Below are 19,981 nucleotides of genomic sequence, written 5' to 3' on the forward strand. Positions count from 1 at the left end.
CAGAGTTAAAAAGAATTGAGGCAATTTAGCCATGAATTTTCATGAGATTGGAGATTTGCAAGAAAAAGATTAAATCCTTAAAACACCTCATGAATCAATAATTTAATTACTTCTTTTAGACTATCAAACAGTGGTGGTGGACTTAACTTAAAAGTAAACTACTGTGGTTACTTTACTAATTATTTGATTTTATAAATAGCTGCATAAAGTTTGGAGTCTTGTTGTTTCGGTTTGAATGTTGTTTTAAACTTCATTGGAACTTGATTTTTTAAAGGAAAGCCACACTATACATGGTCATGTTTTTAAATGAAAAATGCCTTACTAAACCAAATCAAAAAAAGAAAAAAAAAGTCGAGGGCGTTCCCTGAATTGACGTCACATTGGTGACCCGGAGGTGAAACGGACCGGAAAAGACAATGAAAAAAGACGCTTTTCGTTAACCTGTATGCATTGTTTTGTTTGTAAACGTCTTTTCAGGTTTTTAATCGCATGATCTAAACGGCCTAATTTGGGTCAGCTCCAACCAAGACACGTTTGTTAAAGGACATGAACAGAAGTCCACCAAGAAGTTGTTGTTTTTTACGTTGGCTGATTTTTGTGTACTCGACGCATGCCGACAAGGTAAGAAATGCTCCCGTTTTCTACATGGCAAGTTTCTATAAAGATATCGTTCCAATTGCAGTCATAATATCTCCAAATCGAATTGCGTTTAGTGTTTTTTAATCGTTTCAAAGATCGCACAAGGACAGAAAAGACGGCTCAGTGATGACTTTTCCAATTCGAAATTCATTTATAGACCATTTGTCTTAAAACGAAAATCCTAATTGTGTGAAGACACTCTCCAGTAATATTGGTGATATCTGACGACTTGATTTATTTATTTATTTTTTGGTGATGACCATGTATAGTACGGCTTTTCCCCCCTTAAAAATCGACCATGTATAGTAAGGCGTTTTTCTTAAAAACGACCATGTATAGTAAGGCTTTTTTGAATAAAAACGACCATGTATAGTAAGGCTTTTTTGAATAAAAACGACCATGTATAGTAAGGCTTTTTTGAATAAAAACGACCATGTACAGAAAGGCTTTTTTAAAATAAAAAAACGACCATGTATAGTAAGGCTTTTTAAAAAAATAAAAAAATGACCATGAATAGTAAGGCTTCTTTTCTTATAAAACAACATAGTATAGTAAGGCTTTTTTCTTTAAAAAACGACATAGTATCGTAAGGCTTTTTCTTTAAAAAAACAACATAGTATAGTAAGGCTTTTTTTCTTTAAAAAACGACATAGTATAGTAAGGCTTTTTTTTTTTAAACGACATAGTATAGTAAGGCTTTTTTCTTCAAAAAATGACATAGTATAGTAATGCTTTTTTTCTTAAAAAACGACATAGTATAGTAAGGCTTTTTTCTTTAAAAAACGACATAGTATAGTAAGGCTTTTTTCTTCAAAAAATGACATAGTATAGTAAGGCTTTTTTTCTTAAAAAAACGACATAGTATAGTAAGGCTTTTTTCTTTAAAAAACGACATAGTATAGTAAGGCTTTTTTCTTAAAACGACATAGTATAGTAAGGCTTTTTTTCTTAAAAAACGACATAGTATAGCAAGGCTTTTTAAAAAATAAATAAACAACATAGTGTAGTAAGGCTTTTTTCTTTTAAAAAAAACGACATACTATAGTAAGGCTTTTTTTCGTAAAAAAATGACAATGTATAACAGGGCTTTATTTCTAAAAAACGACATAGTATAGTAAGGCTTTTTTCTTTAAAAAATGACTATGTATAATAAGGCTTTTATTTATAAAAAAAATGACCATGTATAGTAAGGCTTTTATTTATAAAAATAAAAAATGACCATGTATAGTAAGGCTTTTTTTTTGCAAACTGCACACAGGTGAACCATCTGGGATTTTAACCCAGGACCCCCACTGTGATGTCGACGTGGAAACCACTCAACCACTGCCCCCCTAAAGTAAGGCTTCTTTTTCTCATAAAAATTAGAAATGTGTATAGTAAGGCTTTTTTCTTAAAAAAACGACATAGTATAGTAAGGCTTTTTTTTCTTAAAAAACGACAGTATAGTAAGGCTTTTTTTCTTAAAAAACGACATAGTATAGTTAGGCTTTTTTCTTTAAAAAACGACATAGTATAGTAAGGCTTTTTTTCTTTAAAAACGACATAGTATAGTAAGGCTTTTTTTCTTAAAAAACGACAGTATAGTAAGGCTTTTTTTCTTAAAAAACGACATAGTATAGTTAGGCTTTTTTCTTTAAAAAACGACATAGTATAGTAAGGCTTTTTTTCTTTAAAAACGACATAGTATAGTAAGGCTTTTTTTCTTAAAAAACGACATAGTATAGTAACGCTTTTTTTCTTTTCTTAAAAACGACATAGTATAGTTAGGCTTTTTTCGTTAAAAAAACGACATAGTATAGTAAGGCTTTTTTCTTTAAAAAAACCCGACATACTATAGTAGGGCTTTTTTCTTAAAAAAAAAAAACTAGTAAGGCTTTTTTCATAAAAAAATGACAATGTATAACAAGGCTTTATTTCTAAAAAAACGACATCGTATAGTAAGGCTTTTTTCTTAAAACGACATAGTATAGTAAGGCTTTTTTCTTAAAAAACGACATAGTATAGTAAGGCTTTTTTCTTAAAAAACGACATAGTATAGTAGGGCTTTTTTTCTTAAAAACGACATTATATAGTAAGGCTTTTTTCCGTAAAAAAATTATACAATGTATAACAAGGCTTTATTTATTTAAAAAAAACTGCATAGTATAGTAAGGCTTTTTTTTCTTAAAGAACGACATAGTATAGTAAGGCTTTTTTTCCGTAAAAAAATTATACAATGTACAACAAGGCTTTATTTATAAAAAAAACCTACATAGTATAGTAAGGCTTTTTTCTTAAAAAAAAACGACATAATATAGTATAGTAAGGCTTTTTCTTAAAAAAACGGCCATATATAGTAATGCTTTTTCTTAAAAAAACGGCCATGTATAGTAAGGCTTTGTTCTTTAAAAAATGACCATGTATAGTAATGCTTATTTTCATAAACGGCATAGTATAGTAAGGCTTTTTTCTTTAAAAAACGACATAGTATAGTAAGGCTTTTTTTTCTTCAAAAACGACATAGTATAGTAAGGCTTTTTTTCTTAAAAAAAATTACATAATGTATAACAAGGCTTTATTTATAAAAAAACGACATAGTATAGTAAGGCTTTTTTTTTTAAACGACCATGTATAGTAAGGATTTGTTCTTTAAAAAATGACCATGTATAGTAAGGCTTTTTTCTTGTGGTCTCTCTGACAGGATGGAGTAGGTTTGGGACCAGCTTGCGGATGAAGTGCCGCCCCGACCGGTCGCCTTCGTAGGCTCGGTATGTGATGTCTCGCCTTGTTGCAGCAATCCTAGTGCGTGTGCATAGCCACATCCCCTTACAAAAAACTTTTTTCGAATGAATTTTTTTTTTCCTTATAAATCAAAGTCAAGGTCACATAATAGAACAAGAGATACTTTGCTGTCAACTTTTATTTTTTCAGATGAGTGACAAAGGCAAAAATGGATGACTTGTGGGATGGACAGTCTTCCAACGAAAAGGTTTCCCAAAGCGTGGAGAGCGAGGACACATGAATACAAAAAAGACTTCTTTCACTAAATTTCAGCCAAGACATTTCAGACAAGCCTTTTTATTTGCACAGAATCGTCACTTTTTTTCAAATTCAGGCATTTTCTTGGTCTCTATCAAACTGGCTCCCCTATCCACCGCACGCAGGATTTCTTCATTTTGACCCAAAAATGAGGTATAGTGCCCACTTAGCATACAAAAGTTGCGTGGATTGATTCCCATATCCTTCAATTTTTTACTCTTCAGCTCAAACGGATACGTGGCCTCAATAGTAGAGCACCAACTTACCATACAAAAGGTAATGGGTTGGGTTCCCCGCCTCCTCTAACTTGTCACTTTTCAGGTCAAATAAAAACCGAGTGGGCAGGACATGTTCTTTTTAGGGAGGTGGCTTATACACTTAGTCAAATTCGTCGAGCGCCCTCGTCTTAAATACTTGGCCGGTCGAAGTTTAGTGGGTGTGTGGGTGGGCCCCTTGGCGCACACAGTAGAGTATGCGCCTACCACCGAGTGGAAGCTGGTTCGCGCCCCGGAGACGTACTCTTGGTGCCTCTCCCGCCTTCGGCGGGAGAGGCACCTGCGACATAAGATAAATTACCTTTTACTAAAAAAACCTAAAAAATAAATTTTACATTTCATCATTACATCCAAATTTGTTAAAATAATTAGCTTAAAAAATCAAAACACTTAGCCAAATTACGACCATGCTGAGTGAGGGAGGTGGCTTGCACACTTAGTCAAATGAGTCGAGTTCCCTCTTACCGAAAATACTTGGCCGGTCGAAGTTTAGTGGGTGTGTGGGTGGGCCCCTTGGCGCACACAGTAGAGTATGCGCCTACCACCGAGTGGAAGCTGGTTCGCGTCCCGCAGACGTACTCTTGGTGCCTCTCCCGCCTTCGGCGGGAGAGACACCTGCGACATAAGATAAATTACCTTTTACTAAAAAAACCTAAAAAATAAATTTTACATTTAATCATTACATCAAAATTTGTTAAAATAATTAGCCTAAAAAATTAAAACACTTAGCCAAATTACGACCATGCTGAGTGAGGGAGGTGGCTTGCACAATTAGATAAAATACTTGGGAGGGCCCTTTAGCACACACAGTAGAGTATATACCTACCATGGAGTGATTCCTGGTTCGCATCCCGCGGACGTACTCTCTGCGACATAAGACTAAAAAAACTTTAAAAAAGAAATATTACATCAAAATGAGTTAAAAGAATTGGCCTAAAAAAACAAAAGACACTGTCTATTAGCTAGGATTTTAAGTAAGCCACCCAAACACTTTTATTGGTTGGCATTCCCACCACAATCGCCGGCTGTCGAAGAACTGCATGGTAGCGTTGTTCTGCCAGTCGCCCTCGTCCACATCCACGTCTACCGAATGACGGGGACACAGCTCAAACTCACGGCTGTCTCGGGGTGAGGCAAGCAGGCCTTAAGTGGTCGGTCAGCTGCACCCGTTCTTCTCCTCCCGCTCCTCTTCCACATTGTCCAATGCATCTTTCATGACACAAAGACAATTATTTCTCAACACTGCCTAAGATGTCAACATTTTTGTCCTACGACGCTAATATCTTTACGGTCGCAACACGGTTTTCAACCTGGCATGACGAAGGCGGTGGCGACGTGCATCTGTCCCAACTGCTCCTGCGGCCAGTCAGCAAGCTCTTCCCGACTGGACGCTGTGAATGACATAGAGGTCACGTGACCAAAGTGATGATGTCGACAACGATGACAATCGCACCTGCAGACCAGTGAGGATTTGCCCTCCGGCGTCGTCCGCCTGCATCTGCGGGAGCCGTCCAAAAGCATGACCGTGTCAGCCTCCACTCACTGGGGCGCCGGAGACTCCTGGATGAAGGCGCAATCCGGGGTGCGCCGGTACAAGTCTGTCAACAAACAAGGCAAGGCGTTAGGTAACTTGTGGGGAACATTTCCTCCATGCTGTAGCTTACATTCAACAAATATCTTGGACATACACGAGCCTTGTGAGGATGAGCCAGAAGCCAAGATTCATTCATTATGTATACAATAAAGTCAAATATGACTATTATTGCTCAAATGCCTCACAATGCGTTTTTTGTATTTTTAAATAAAATAGCCTTACTATACATGGTCATTTTTTTTATAAATAAAAGCCTTACTATACATGGTCATTTTTTTTAATAAATAAAAGCCTTACTATACATGGTCATTTTTTTAAATAAATAAAAGCCTTACTATACATGGTCATTTTTTCAAATAAATAAAAGCCTTACTATACATGATCATTTTTTAAAGAAAAAAAGCCTTACAATAAATGGTCATTTTTTTAAGAAAAACACTACTATACATGGTCGTTTTTTAAGAAATAAGCCTTACTATACTATGTCGTTTCTTAAGAAAAAAAGCCTTACTATTCTATGTCGTTTTTTTTTTAAAAGAAAATAGCCTTACTATACTATGTCGTTTTTTAAAGAAAAAGCCTCACTATATACTATGTCGTTTTTGAAGAAAAAAGCCTTACTATACTATGTAGTTTTTTTTAAAAAAAGCCTTGCTATACTATGTCGTTTTTTTTAAAGAAAAAAGCCTTACTATACTATGTCGTTTTTTAAAGAAAAAAAGCCTTACTATACTATGTCGTTTTTAAAGAAAAAAATCCTTACTATACTATGTCTTTTTTAAGGAAAAAAGCCTTACTATACTATGTTGTTTTTTTAAAGAAAAAAGCCTTACTATACTATGTCGTTTTTTTAAAGAAAAAAGCCTAACTATACTATGTCGTTTTTTAAGAAAAAAGCCTTACTATACTGTCGTTTTTTTAAGAAAAAAAGCCTTACTATACTATGTCGTTTTTTTGAAGAAAAAAGCCTTACTATACACATTTCTAATTTTTATGAGAAAAAGAAGCCTTACTTTAGGGGGGCAGTGGTTGAGTGGTTTCCACATCGACATCACAGTGGGGGTCCTGGGTTAAAATCCCAGATGGTTCACCTGTGTGCAGTTTGCGAAAAAAAAGCCTTACTATACATGGTCATTTTTAACAAAAAAGCCTTACTATACCATGTCATTTTTAAAGGGAAAAAAAGCCTTAATATACTATGTCATTTTTCAAGAAAAAAAGCCTTACTATACTATGTCGTTTTTTAAGAAAAAAAGCCATTCTATACTATTTCGTTTTTTAAGAAAAAAAAAGCCTTACTATACCATGTCATTTTTAAATAAAATAGCCTTACTATACATGGTCGTTTTTTATTTTTATAAATAAAAGCCTTACTATACATGGTAATGTTTTTTTTTATAAATAAAAGCCTTACTATACATGGTAATTTTTTTATATAAATAAAAGCCTTACTATACATGTCGTTTTTTAAGAAAAAAGCCTTACTATACTATGTCGTTTTTTTTTTTTAGAAATAAAGCCTTGTTATACATTGTCATTTTTTTACGAAAAAAGCCTTACTAGTTTTTTTTTTAAAAGAAAAAAGCCCTACTATAGTATGTCGGTTTTTTTTAAAGAAAAAAGCCTTACTATACTATGTCGTTTTTTAAAGAAAAAAGCCTTACTATATACTATGTCGTTTTTTAAAAAAAAAGCCCTACTATACTATGTCGTTTTTTAAGAAAAAAGCCTTACTATACTATGTCGTTTTTTAAAGAAAAAAGCCTTACTATACTATGTCGTTTTTTTAACGAAAAAAGCCTAACTATACTATGTCGTTTTTAAGAAAAGAAAAAAAGCCTTACTATACTATGTCGTTTTTAAAGAAAAAAAGCCTTACTATACTATCTCGTTTTTTAAGGAAAAAAGCTTTACTATACTATGTTGTTTTTTAAAGAAAAAGCCTTACGATACTATGTCGTTTTTTAAAGAAAAAAGCCTTACTATACTGTCGTTTATTTATTTTTTAAAAAGCCTTGCTATACTATGTCGTTTTTTAAGAAAAAAAGCCTTACTATACTATGTCGTTTTTAAGAAAAAAGCCCTACTATACTATGTCGTTTTTTTAAGAAAAAAGCCTTACTATACTATGTCGTTTTTTAAGAAAAAAGCCTTACTATACTATGTCGTTTTTTTAAAGAAAAAAGCCTTACTATACTATGTCGTTTTTTAAGAAAAAAAGCCATTCTATACTATTTCGTTTTTTAAGAAAAAAAAAGCCTTACTATACCATGTCATTTTTAAATAAAATAGCCTTACTATACATGGTCGTTTTTTATTTTTATAAATAAAAGCCTTACTATACATGGTAATGTTTTTTTTTATAAATAAAAGCCTTACTATACATGGTAATTTTTTTATATAAATAAAAGCCTTACTATACATGTCGTTTTTTAAGAAAAAAGCCTTACTATACTATGTCGTTTTTTTTTTTTTTAGAAATAAAGCCTTGTTATACATTGTCATTTTTTTACGAAAAAAGCCTTACTAGTTTTTTTTTTAAAAGAAAAAAGCCCTACTATAGTATGTCGGTTTTTTTTAAAGAAAAAAGCCTTACTATACTATGTCGTTTTTTAAAAAAAAAGCCTTACTATATACTATGTCGTTTTTTAAAAAAAAAGCCCTACTATACTATGTCGTTTTTTAAGAAAAAAGCCTTACTATACTATGTCGTTTTTTAAAGAAAAAAGCCTTACTATACTATGTCGTTTTTTTAACGAAAAAAGCCTAACTATACTATGTCGTTTTTAAGAAAAGAAAAAAAGCCTTACTATACTATGTCGTTTTTAAAGAAAAAAAGCCTTACTATACTATCTCGTTTTTTAAGGAAAAAAGCTTTACTATACTATGTTGTTTTTTAAAGAAAAAGCCTTACGATACTATGTCGTTTTTTAAAGAAAAAAGCCTTACTATACTGTCGTTTATTTATTTTTTAAAAAGCCTTGCTATACTATGTCGTTTTTTAAGAAAAAAAGCCTTACTATACTATGTCGTTTTTAAGAAAAAAGCCCTACTATACTATGTCGTTTTTTTAAGAAAAAAGCCTTACTATACTATGTCGTTTTTTAAGAAAAAAGCCTTACTATACTATGTCGTTTTTTTAAAGAAAAAAGCCTTACTATACTATGTCGTTTTTTTAACGAAAAAAGCCTAACTATACTATGTCGTTTTTAAGAAATGAAAAAAAGCCTTACTATACTATGTCGTTTTTTAAGAAACAAGCCTTACTATACTATGTCGTTTTTTAAAGAAAAAAGCCTTACTATACTATGTCGTTTTTTTAACGAAAAAAGCCTAACTATACTATGTCGTTTTTAAGAAAAAAGCCTTACTATACTATGTCGTTTTTAAAGAAAAAAAGCCTTACTATACTATGTCGTTTTTTAAAGAAAAAAGCCTAACTATACTATGTCGTTTTTTAAGAAAAAAAGCCTTAATATACTGTCGTTTTTTTAAGAAAAAAAAGCCTTACTATACTATGTCGTTTTTTTAAGAAAAAAGCCTTACTATACACATTTCTAATTTTTATGAGAAAAAGAAGCCTTACTTTAGGGGGGCAGTGGTTGAGTGGTTTCCACGTCGACATCACAGTGGGGGTCCTGGGTTAAAATCCCAGATGGTTCACCTGTGTGCAGTTTGCGAAAAAAAGCCTTACTATACATGGTCATTTTTTTAACAAAAAAGCCTTACTATACAATGTCGTTTTTAAAGGGAAAAAGCCTTAATATACTATGTCATTTTTAAAGAAAAAAAGCCTTACTATACTATGTGGTTTTTGAAGAAAAAAGCCATTCTATACTATTTTGTTTTTTAAGAAAAAAAAGCCTTACTATACCATGTCATTTTTAAATAAAATAGCCTTACTATACATGGTCATTTTTTATTTTTATAAATAAAAGCCTTACTATACATGGTCATTTTTTTTTTTTATAAATAAAAGCCTTATTATACATGGTCATTTTTTAAAGAAAAAAGCCTTACTATTCTATGTTGTTTTTTACGAAAAAAAGCCTTACTAGTTTTTTTTAAAGAAAAAAGCCTTACTATAGTATGTCGTTTTTTTTAAAAGAAAAAAGCCTTACTATACTATGTCGTTTTTTTTAAAAGAAAAAAGCCTTACTATACTATGTCGTTTTTTAAGAAAAAAAGCCCTACTATACTATGTCGTTTTTTAAGAAAAAAAGCCCTACTATACTATGTCGTTTTTTAAGAAAAAAGCCTTAATATACTATGTCGTTTCTTTAAGAAAAAAGCCTTACTATACTATGTCGTTTTTTAAGAAAAAAAGCTTTACTATACTATGTTGTTTTTTAAAGAAAAAGCCTTACGATACTATGTCGTTTTTTAAAGAAAAAAGCCTTACTATACTATGTCGTTTATTTATTTTTTTAAAAGCCTTGCTATACTATGTCGTTTTTTAAGAAAAAAAGCCTTACTATACTATGTCATTTTTTGAAGAAAAAAGCCTTACTATACTATGTCGTTTTTTAAAGAAAAAAGCCTTACTATACTATGTCGTTTTTTAAGAAAAAAAGCATTACTATACTATGTCATTTTTTGAAGAAAAAAGCCTTACTATACTATGTCGGTTTTTTTAAAGAAAAAAGCCTTACTATACTATGTCGTTTTTTAAAGAAAAAAGCCTTACTATACTATGTCGTTTTTTAAAGAAAAAAGCCCTACTATACTATGTCGTTTTTAAAGAAAAAAGCCTTACTATACTATGTCATTTTTTAAAGAAAAAAGCCTTACTATACTATGTCATTTTTTAAAGAAAAAAGCCTTACTATACTATGTCGTTTTTTTTTTAACGAAAAAAGCCTAACTATACTATGTCGTTTTTAAGAAAAGAAAAAAGCCTTACTATACTATGTCGTTTTTTAAGAAAAAAGCCTTACTGTCGTTTTTAAAGAAAAAAAGCCTTACTATACTATGTCGTTTTTTGAGAAAAAAAGCCTTAATATACTGTCGTTTTTTTTAAAAAAAAAGCCTTACTATACTATGTCGTTTTTTTAAGAAAAAAGCCTTACTATACACATTTCTAATTTTTATGAGAAAAAGAAGCCTTACTTTAGGGGGGCAGTGGTTGAGTGGTTTCCACGTCGACATCACAGTGGGGGTCCTGGCTTAAAATCCCAGATGGTTCACCTGTGTGCAGTTTGCGAAAAAAAGCCTTACTATACATGGTCATTTTTTTAACAAAAAAGCCTTACTATACAATGTCGTTTTTAAAGGGAAAAAGCCTTAATATACTATGTCATTTTTAAAGAAAAAAAGCCTTACTATACTATGTGGTTTTTGAAGAAAAAAGCCATTCTATACTATTTTGTTTTTTAAGAAAAAAAAGCCTTACTATACCATGTCATTTTTAAATAAAATAGCCTTACTATACATGGTCATTTTTTATTTTTATAAATAAAAGCCTTACTATACATGGTCATTTTTTTTTTTATAAATAAAAGCCTTATTATACATGGTCATTTTTTAAAGAAAAAAGCCTTACTATTCTATGTTGTTTTTTACGAAAAAAAGCCTTACTAGTTTTTTTTAAAGAAAAAAGCCTTACTATAGTATGTCGTTTTTTTTAAAAGAAAAAAGCCTTACTATACTATGTCGTTTTTTTTAAAAGAAAAAAGCCTTACTATACTATGTCGTTTTTTAAGAAAAAAAGCCCTACTATACTATGTCGTTTTTTAAGAAAAAAAGCCCTACTATACTATGTCGTTTTTTAAGAAAAAAGCCTTAATATACTATGTCGTTTCTTTAAGAAAAAAGCCTTACTATACTATGTCGTTTTTTAAGAAAAAAAGCTTTACTATACTATGTTGTTTTTTAAAGAAAAAGCCTTACGATACTATGTCGTTTTTTAAAGAAAAAAGCCTTACTATACTATGTCGTTTATTTATTTTTTTAAAAGCCTTGCTATACTATGTCGTTTTTTAAGAAAAAAAGCCTTACTATACTATGTCATTTTTTGAAGAAAAAAGCCTTACTATACTATGTCGTTTTTTAAAGAAAAAAGCCTTACTATACTATGTCGTTTTTTAAGAAAAAAAGCATTACTATACTATGTCATTTTTTGAAGAAAAAAGCCTTACTATACTATGTCGGTTTTTTTAAAGAAAAAAGCCTTACTATACTATGTCGTTTTTTAAAGAAAAAAGCCTTACTATACTATGTCGTTTTTTAAAGAAAAAAGCCCTACTATACTATGTCGTTTTTTAAGAAAAAAGCCTTACTATACTATGTCATTTTTTAAAGAAAAAAGCCTTACTATACTATGTCATTTTTTAAAGAAAAAAGCCTTACTATACTATGTCGTTTTTTTTTAACGAAAAAAGCCTAACTATACTATGTCGTTTTTAAGAAAAGAAAAAAGCCTTACTATACTATGTCGTTTTTTAAGAAAAAAGCCTTACTGTCGTTTTTAAAGAAAAAAAGCCTTACTATACTATGTCGTTTTTTAAGAAAAAAAGCCTTAATATACTGTCGTTTTTTTTAAAAAAAAAGCCTTACTATACTATGTCGTTTTTTTAAGAAAAAAGCCTTACTATACACATTTCTAATTTTTATGAGAAAAAGAAGCCTTACTTTAGGGGGGCAGTGGTTGAGTGGTTTCCACGTCGACATCACAGTGGGGGTCCTGGCTTAAAATCCCAGATGGTTCACCTGTGTGCAGTTTGCGAAAAAAAGCCTTACTATACATGGTCATTTTTTTAACAAAAAAGCCTTACTATACAATGTCGTTTTTAAAGGGAAAAAGCCTTAATATACTATGTCATTTTTAAAGAAAAAAAGCCTTACTATACTATGTGGTTTTTGAAGAAAAAAGCCATTCTATACTATTTTGTTTTTTAAGAAAAAAAAGCCTTACTATACCATGTCATTTTTAAATAAAATAGCCTTACTATACATGGTCATTTTTTATTTTTATAAATAAAAGCCTTACTATACATGGTCACCCTACTATACTATGTCGTTTTTTAAGAAAAAAAGCCCTACTATACTATGTCGTTTTTTAAGAAAAAAGCCTTAATATACTATGTCGTTTCTTTAAGAAAAAAGCCTTACTATACTATGTCGTTTTTTAAGAAAAAAAGCTTTACTATACTATGTTGTTTTTTAAAGAAAAAGCCTTACGATACTATGTCGTTTTTTAAAGAAAAAAGCCTTACTATACTATGTCGTTTATTTATTTTTTTTAAAAGCCTTGCTATACTATGTCGTTTTTTAAGAAAAAAAGCCTTACTATACTATGTCATTTTTTGAAGAAAAAAGCCTTACTATACTATGTCGTTTTTTAAAGAAAAAAGCCTTACTATACTATGTCGTTTTTTAAGAAAAAAAGCATTACTATACTATGTCATTTTTTGAAGAAAAAAGCCTTACTATACTATGTCGGTTTTTTTAAAGAAAAAAGCCTTACTATACTATGTCGTTTTTTAAAGAAAAAAGCCTTACTATACTATGTCGTTTTTTAAAGAAAAAAGCCCTACTATACTATGTCGTTTTTTAAGAAAAAAGCCTTACTATACTATGTCATTTTTTAAAGAAAAAAGCCTTACTATACTATGTCATTTTTTAAAGAAAAAAGCCTTACTATACTATGTCGTTTTTTTTTTAACGAAAAAAGCCTAACTATACTATGTCGTTTTTAAGAAAAGAAAAAAGCCTTACTATACTATGTCGTTTTTTAAGAAAAAAGCCTTACTGTCGTTTTTAAAGAAAAAAAGCCTTACTATACTATGTCGTTTTTTAAGAAAAAAAGCCTTAATATACTGTCGTTTTTTTTAAAAAAAAAGCCTTACTATACTATGTCGTTTTTTTAAGAAAAAAGCCTTACTATACACATTTCTAATTTTTATGAGAAAAAGAAGCCTTACTTTAGGGGGGCAGTGGTTGAGTGGTTTCCACGTCGACATCACAGTGGGGGTCCTGGCTTAAAATCCCAGATGGTTCACCTGTGTGCAGTTTGCAAAAAAAAGCCTTACTATACATGGTCATTTTTTAAACAAAAAAGCCTTACTATACAATCTCGTTTTTAAAGGGAAAAAGCCTTAATATACTATGTCATTTTTTAAGAAAAAAAGCCTTACTATACTATGTGGTTTTTGAAGAAAAAAGCCATTCTATACTATTTTGTTTTTTAAGAAAAAAAAGCCTTACTATACCATGTCATTTTAAAATAAAATAGCCTTACTATACATGGTCATTTTTTATTTTTATAAATAAAAGCCTTACTATACATGGTCATTTTTTTAAATAAATAAAAGCCTTATTATACATGGTCATTTTTTAAAGAAAAAAGCCTTACTATACTATGTCGTTTTTTAGAAATAAAGCCCTGTTATACATTGTCATTTTTCTACGAAAAAAAGCCTTACTATACTATGTTGTTTTTTACGAAAAAAAGCCTTACTAGTTTTTTTTAAAGAAAAAAGCCTTACTATACTATGTTGTTTTTTATGAAAAAAAGCCTTACTAGTTTTTTTTAAAGAAAAAAGCCTTACTATAGTATGTCGTTTTTTTTTAAAGAAAAAAGCCTTACTGTACTATGTCATTTTTTTAAGAAAAAAAGCCCTACTATACTATGTTGTTTTTTAAAGAAAAAGCCTTACGATACTATGTCGTTTTTTAAAGAAAAAAGCCTTACTATACTATGTCGTTTATTTATTTTTTAAAAAGCCTTGCTATACTATGTCATTTTTTAAGAAAAAAAGCCTTACTATACTATGTCATTTTTTGAAGAAAAAAGCCTTACTATACTATGTCATTTTTTTTAAAGAAAAAAGCCTTACTATACTATGTTGTTTTTTAAGAAAAAAACGCCTTACTATACTATGTCATTTTTTTGAAGAAAAAAGCCTTACTATACTATGTCGTTTTTTAAAGAAAAAAGCCTTACTATACTATGTTGTTTTTTAAGAAAAGAAGCCTTACTATTCATGGTCGTTTTTTTATTTTTTTTTAAAAGCCTTACTATACATGGTCGTTTTTTTATTTTAAAAAAGCCTTTCTGTACATGGTCGTTTTTATTCAAAAAAGCCTTACTATACATGGTCGTTTTTATTCAAAAAAGCCTTACTATACATGGTCGTTTTTATTCAAAAAAGCCTTACTATACAACATGGTCGTTTTTAAGAAAAACGCCTTACTATACATGGTCGATTTTTAAGGGGGTAAAAGCCGTACTATACATGGTCATCACCAAAAAATAAATAAATCAAGTCGTCAGATATCACCAATATTACTGGAGAGTGTCTTCACACAATTAGGATTTTCGTTTTAAGACAAATGGTCTATAAATGAATTTCGAATTGGAAAAGTCATCACTGAGCCGTCTTTTCTGTCCTTGTGCGATCTTTGAAACGATTAAAAAACACTAAACGCAATTCGATTTGGAGATATTATGACTGCAAGTGGAACGATATCTTTATAGAAACTTGCCATGTGGAAAACGGGAGCATTTCTTACCTTGTCGGCATGCGTCGAGTACACAAAAATCAGCCAACGTAAAAAACAACAACTTCTTGGTGGACTTCTGTTCATGTCCTTTAACAAACGTGTCTTGGTTGGAGCTGACCCAAATTAGGCCGTTTAGATCATGCGATTAAAAACCTGAAAAGACGTTTACAAACCAAACAATGCATACAGGTCAACGAAAAGCGTCTTTTTTCATTGTCTTTTCCGGTCCGTTTCACTTCCAGGTCACCAATGTGACATCAATTCAGGGAACGCCCTCGACTTTTTTTTTCTTTTTTTGATTTGGCTGTGTTAGGCTCCTGCAACACACACCACTTTTTCGGAAAAGGCCTTACATTACATTGTATTGTGAGGCCCTTTTCGTCAAAAATTGACCATGTGTAGTAAGGCTGTTTTCCTAAAAAAAACAACCATGTATAGTAAGGCATTTTTCATTTAAAAAAATGACCATGTATAGTGTGGCTTTTTCTTTAAAAAATGACCATGTGTAGTAAGGCTTTTTCTTCAAAAATGACCATGTATACTATGGCTTTTTTCTTAAAAAATGACCATGTATAGTAAGGCTTTTTTCTTTAAAAAAAGACATAGTATGGTAAGGCTTTTTTTTTTTAAAATGACATAGTATAGTAAGGCTTTTTTCTTTAAAAAAACATAGTATAGTAAGGCTTTTTTTTCTTACACGACATAGTATAGTAAGGCATTTATTATTTCAAAAAATGACCATGTATAGTAAGGCCTTATTTTTTCAAAAAAAAATCATGTATAGAAAGACTTATCTCATCTCCCATCTCATCTTCTTGTTCTTATCCGAAGTCAGGTCGCGGGGGCAGCAGCTTCAGCAAGGAAGCCCAGCCTTTTTCCAAAAAAAATGACCATGTATAGTAAAGCATTTTTCTTCAAAAATGACTATACATGGTCATTTTTTTAAAAGAAAAAAGCCTCACTATACATGGTCATTTTTTAAAGAAAATTGCCTTACTATACATGGTCTTTTTTTTTTTTTAGGAAAACAGCATTACTATACATGGTTATTTTTTTAAGAAAAAAGCCATACTATACATCGTCATTTTTGAGGAAAAATGCCTTACTATACATGGTTGTTTTTTAAGAAAAGTGCCATACTATACATGGTTATTTTTGAATAAAAATGCCTTACTAGGTCATTTCTTTGAGGCAAAAAAGCCTTACTATACATGGTCATTTAAAAAAAAGCCCCACTCTTACTATACATGGTCATTTTTTAAGAACAAAGCCAAACTATATATGGTCTTTTTTGTCATTTTGCCTTACTAATCATGTCATTTAAAAAAAGCCTTACTATATACATGGTCATTTTTAAAAAAAAAAGCCTTACTATACATGGTCATTTTTTTCTCCAAAAAGCCTTACTTTACATAGTCATTTTTTAGCAGTGTTCCAGTTGGAGCAATTTCCTACACAACATGTAGGAACAGTTTTTCTGATGAAACAATTGATTTTCATTTTTAAAAAAAATGCCGTCCGCCACATCAATCCAACTAAACACGTGATAAAAGCCTATCTTCAGCTACATCACTTCCGGTAACTATATCTGAACAAGACTGAAATGGGATTAAACCCGTGTTTTGCGCTTTTTGATGTACTTTACAAAGAAAATGACTAGGAGTTTCAGCTCAGTGAAGTCCAATCTATCGCATTTAGTAAAGTACCCCCCCAGGTCATAGTGAGACTTTAATCTTTATTTTTTTCTTTAGTCACACTTGTGTCCTTGGGCAAAAGGATTGGTGTGTGAGTGCTTGCTTTTCTAACAGTTTTACACAAAAATGAAACCTGCCATTTAGGTCTGCATGATTATTTCTGATTAAAATATAACATTCTGGTTGTATAATGCAGTTTGAATGTTCCTTTTGGTTTATTCCTTCTTTCAAGCAGAACAACTAATCTGCCTCAAATTTGGGTTTAACAAGGAGAGTTCCGTTTGAAATGTCTCCTTCCCTTTTTACAATTGTGAAATGTCAAGAAATAGAAATAGACTTGGGGGCAAATGGGCAGCCGGATCTTTTTTCTTTCATATTCAAATATACATAAGTAACTGTTCGCTTGCCTCAATTTCAGGCAAAAAGCATAATTTCATTTTCTGAAGGGTAAATATTTGAGTTGCTGTCAGTCTAAACATAAGGACTGTAATTGTCCACAGTGGCTTTAAATGGATATTAATTTTAAGCATATATACACTACAACTTTTCATATGCTGATGCCTTTTGATGTCTTGTGCCGTGTAGATTTAGCACTAATAATCCGAGATTATGTCCTCTATTTCATTATTGATCCTAAGGGCTGACAGCACATTTTTCTTCCCTGTAAAGAGATGTGTTTACACGCATCTCTATTCACAGTAATACTTTCAATGTTCACCTCCTGTGCAGAGATATCACATTCCGCCAGCTGTTGCTAGGCTTCCCATCGTGATTCCAGCCTTTGGGATTGTCAGCATCATGCTATAATCCCATTGAGAGATTGGTTTTGATGTTCACAAGTATATTATTTTTGATATGTGCTCCATTAAAATTGTTTGTGAGCTGTTGTTGTTGCACGAGACACATTATAAAGCACATTCATTTTTCAAATGAGTAGATAAACAAAATCTCATGGCCCACCAGGGAACCATCACAACTTCTGATGAAAACCTTTTAATTTGGTCTTTGTTTTCTTGTTTGTTGTTATAAGTCAACCTTTGTTATAGGAGGGATTGCTTTTACTCATTGTCATATTATTTCAAGTTCTTCAAATCGTCATATTGGATAATTTCTCATAATACGATCAACCCAATGGTTGCCGTTGGTAATGATTGACATCAAATATATTTGAACCGGGGGATCTTGCAGTTATTATTCGATGATTTTTGCCAAGTTCAGTTCAAATGAATTGAATGCCTATTCCCGTCAATGATAGACAACAAATTAATTTTGAGTAAGATAACTCTTAGGAAGTTTTTGACATTGTTTTACGGTGGCCTCCCATGGTATCTTCTCACGGTACACGGTCGATTGGTCGCCGGTCTTTTGGTCGCCGATCTTTTGGTCGCCGGTCTTTTGGTCGCCCGGAAGGTAAGTGATAATTATCATTTCAATCATTGCTCAAATTCCCTAAATACAAACTGCAAATTACTATTTAGTCATACTTAATGCCCTAGTAATTATTAGGCTAAAGAAAAGCTCAAAATTTCCCAGACTTTTATTGTTTTTTGTTGGATAACTTGTTAAGACCCTGACTAATGTAGCTTCTTAAAGGGACAACACATGTACATACAAACGCTTACACTCACACGTCGGCTCAGTGAAACTGCTCATGGCCATTGTTGGCTTTTATTGATGCGTAGACCGTGTTGTTTTACCTTGTTTTGTCGCCGGTCTTTTGGTCGTCGGTCTTTTGGTCGCCGGTCTTTTGGTCGCCTGTTGTCGCGGTCGGGGCGACCAAAAGACCGGCGACCAATCGACCGCACACGTCTTCTCACATGCTAGTTTGCCCGCTTTTTTATACTAATTACCTTGGTTATTATGCATTTCCTTCTTTCTTACCTTATATAGATGCACATTATGTTCTGTGACTAATTGTGAAAGTGTATATGTGAATACCCCCCTCCCTAGAAAGTCACACTATAAAGCATAAACAACTAAATAAACTGGAATGTAACTGTCTGTCTATCTATCAATGGCAGCCAATGTATTAATTGCAGACTTATTGTTGCCTGTATGTTAGGAGTTAGCCTGTAGGGGGCATGCTTACTCTTTGTCACAGCCTTCAGCCTTTAGTAGCACACTAAAGTGTGTGATTGTGCCAATAAAGCTGCTGTTTACCTTTTAGAGCATGTTTTCAGTTGCATTTCATTTGCGTTGCAACCCATGTTTAATGCATCTTGTTAACAAGACAGAATTAGAAACGAGTGTGGGTTCTCGGTTTGTAGTGGAAATTGCTGCTACTGTGGTAATTTTTGCTCAGTCTGACTCACATGACAACAAAATCCTTTGAAGATCAACACTTTATTGACTTAGTAATTCAAGTGGATCACATCAATGGACATTTTGTTGCATATGATGACTCTTGAGGAAACGATATGCTTACACATTGTTCCCTTCAGTCTTTCATAAAGGATCACGTTTTGTCTCTTCAGTCTATTGTTTCACTGTTGCACACATTGTTGTTTTGTGCCAAAAATGGCAGATGTTTTTTTAGGGGAAAAGCAACGACTAAACACTGCTACAGAGTGCCAAAGCAGCAAACAAGGAGGATTTACAGCAGAGTAAATATTGAAATTGTATTGGATCAGGTAGACTAAAACATCACCCTGATGTTTGTTCTACCAATAACATTTGTATTGTTAGCCCCATATTCTTGTTTTTGTTTAAAGGCAAAATGTTTTGAATTGAATATGGTCATTTTTTGAAGAAAATATAGCCTTACTATGCATGGTCTGTTTTGTGAGATAAAAAAACCTTTTCTATACATGGTCGTTTTTGAAAAACCACCTGTGTGCAGTTTGCGAAAAAAAGCCTTACCATACATGGTCATTTTTTAAAGCCTCACTATACATGGTAATTAAAAAAAGCCTCACTATACATGCCCATTTTTTTAAGCATTACTATATACACGGTCATTTAAAAAAAGCCTTACTATACATGGTTGATTTTATAAAATAATTGAATGCTAAGTTTGAAATCAATAAATCCATTAAAATACACAAAACATATGAGTAAGAAATAACATTAATAATCAAAAATGAATTAACTCCTCAATTAAATACAAGTAAGCTGTACTGTAATGGTATAGTAATATTATTACATATTAGCATATAATAATTGTGGTGGTCTGTTCTATGTGTGCTCTATGACTGACTGGCGACCAGTCTAGGGTGCAGTGTGCCTTTCGCTCAAAGTCACTTGGGATAGGCTCCAGC

The 19,981-nt window shown here is 31.7% G+C and overlaps 1 protein-coding gene and 1 long non-coding RNA gene across 8 annotated transcripts; one reads left to right on the forward strand and one right to left on the reverse strand.

Moving 5' to 3' along the window:
* The first annotated feature begins 373 nt into the window (after window positions 1–373).
* On the forward strand, window positions 374–5,752 carry LOC144077696 (uncharacterized). 4 transcript variants are annotated; one of them, XR_013301072.1, is made up of 4 exons: window positions 374–621; window positions 1,898–1,975; window positions 3,320–4,172; window positions 4,209–5,752. It is a non-coding gene; the product is annotated as an uncharacterized LOC144077696 (long non-coding RNA). The 4 variants fall into 4 exon arrangements; XR_013301071.1 differs by having other exon boundaries at window positions 375–621; window positions 3,320–3,810; window positions 3,882–5,703; XR_013301070.1 differs by having other exon boundaries at window positions 379–621; window positions 3,320–3,386; window positions 3,550–5,703.
* LOC144077695 (uncharacterized) lies at window positions 4,813–15,424 on the reverse strand. 4 transcript variants are annotated; one of them, XM_077605611.1, is made up of 7 exons: window positions 15,040–15,424; window positions 10,636–10,713; window positions 9,113–9,190; window positions 6,540–6,617; window positions 5,386–5,530; window positions 5,243–5,323; window positions 4,813–5,141 (listed from the first exon to the last, which is right to left on the reverse strand). In XM_077605611.1, the coding sequence occupies exons 4-7, from the start codon at window positions 6,576–6,578 to the stop codon at window positions 5,089–5,091; spliced, it is 318 nt and encodes a 105-aa protein (XP_077461737.1). In that variant the 5' UTR covers window positions 6,579–6,617; window positions 9,113–9,190; window positions 10,636–10,713; window positions 15,040–15,424; the 3' UTR covers window positions 4,813–5,088. The 4 variants fall into 4 exon arrangements, with proteins under 4 accessions (XP_077461737.1, XP_077461736.1, XP_077461735.1 ...); XM_077605610.1 differs by lacking the exon at window positions 10,636–10,713; XM_077605609.1 differs by lacking the exon at window positions 9,113–9,190 and having other exon boundaries at window positions 15,040–15,421.
* Window positions 15,425–19,981: the final 4,557 nt, after the last annotated feature.

This window comes from Stigmatopora argus, chromosome 7 (genome assembly GCF_051989625.1).
Source record: "Stigmatopora argus isolate UIUO_Sarg chromosome 7, RoL_Sarg_1.0, whole genome shotgun sequence".
In the NCBI taxonomy this organism is placed as follows: Eukaryota; Metazoa; Chordata; class Actinopteri; order Syngnathiformes; family Syngnathidae; genus Stigmatopora; species Stigmatopora argus.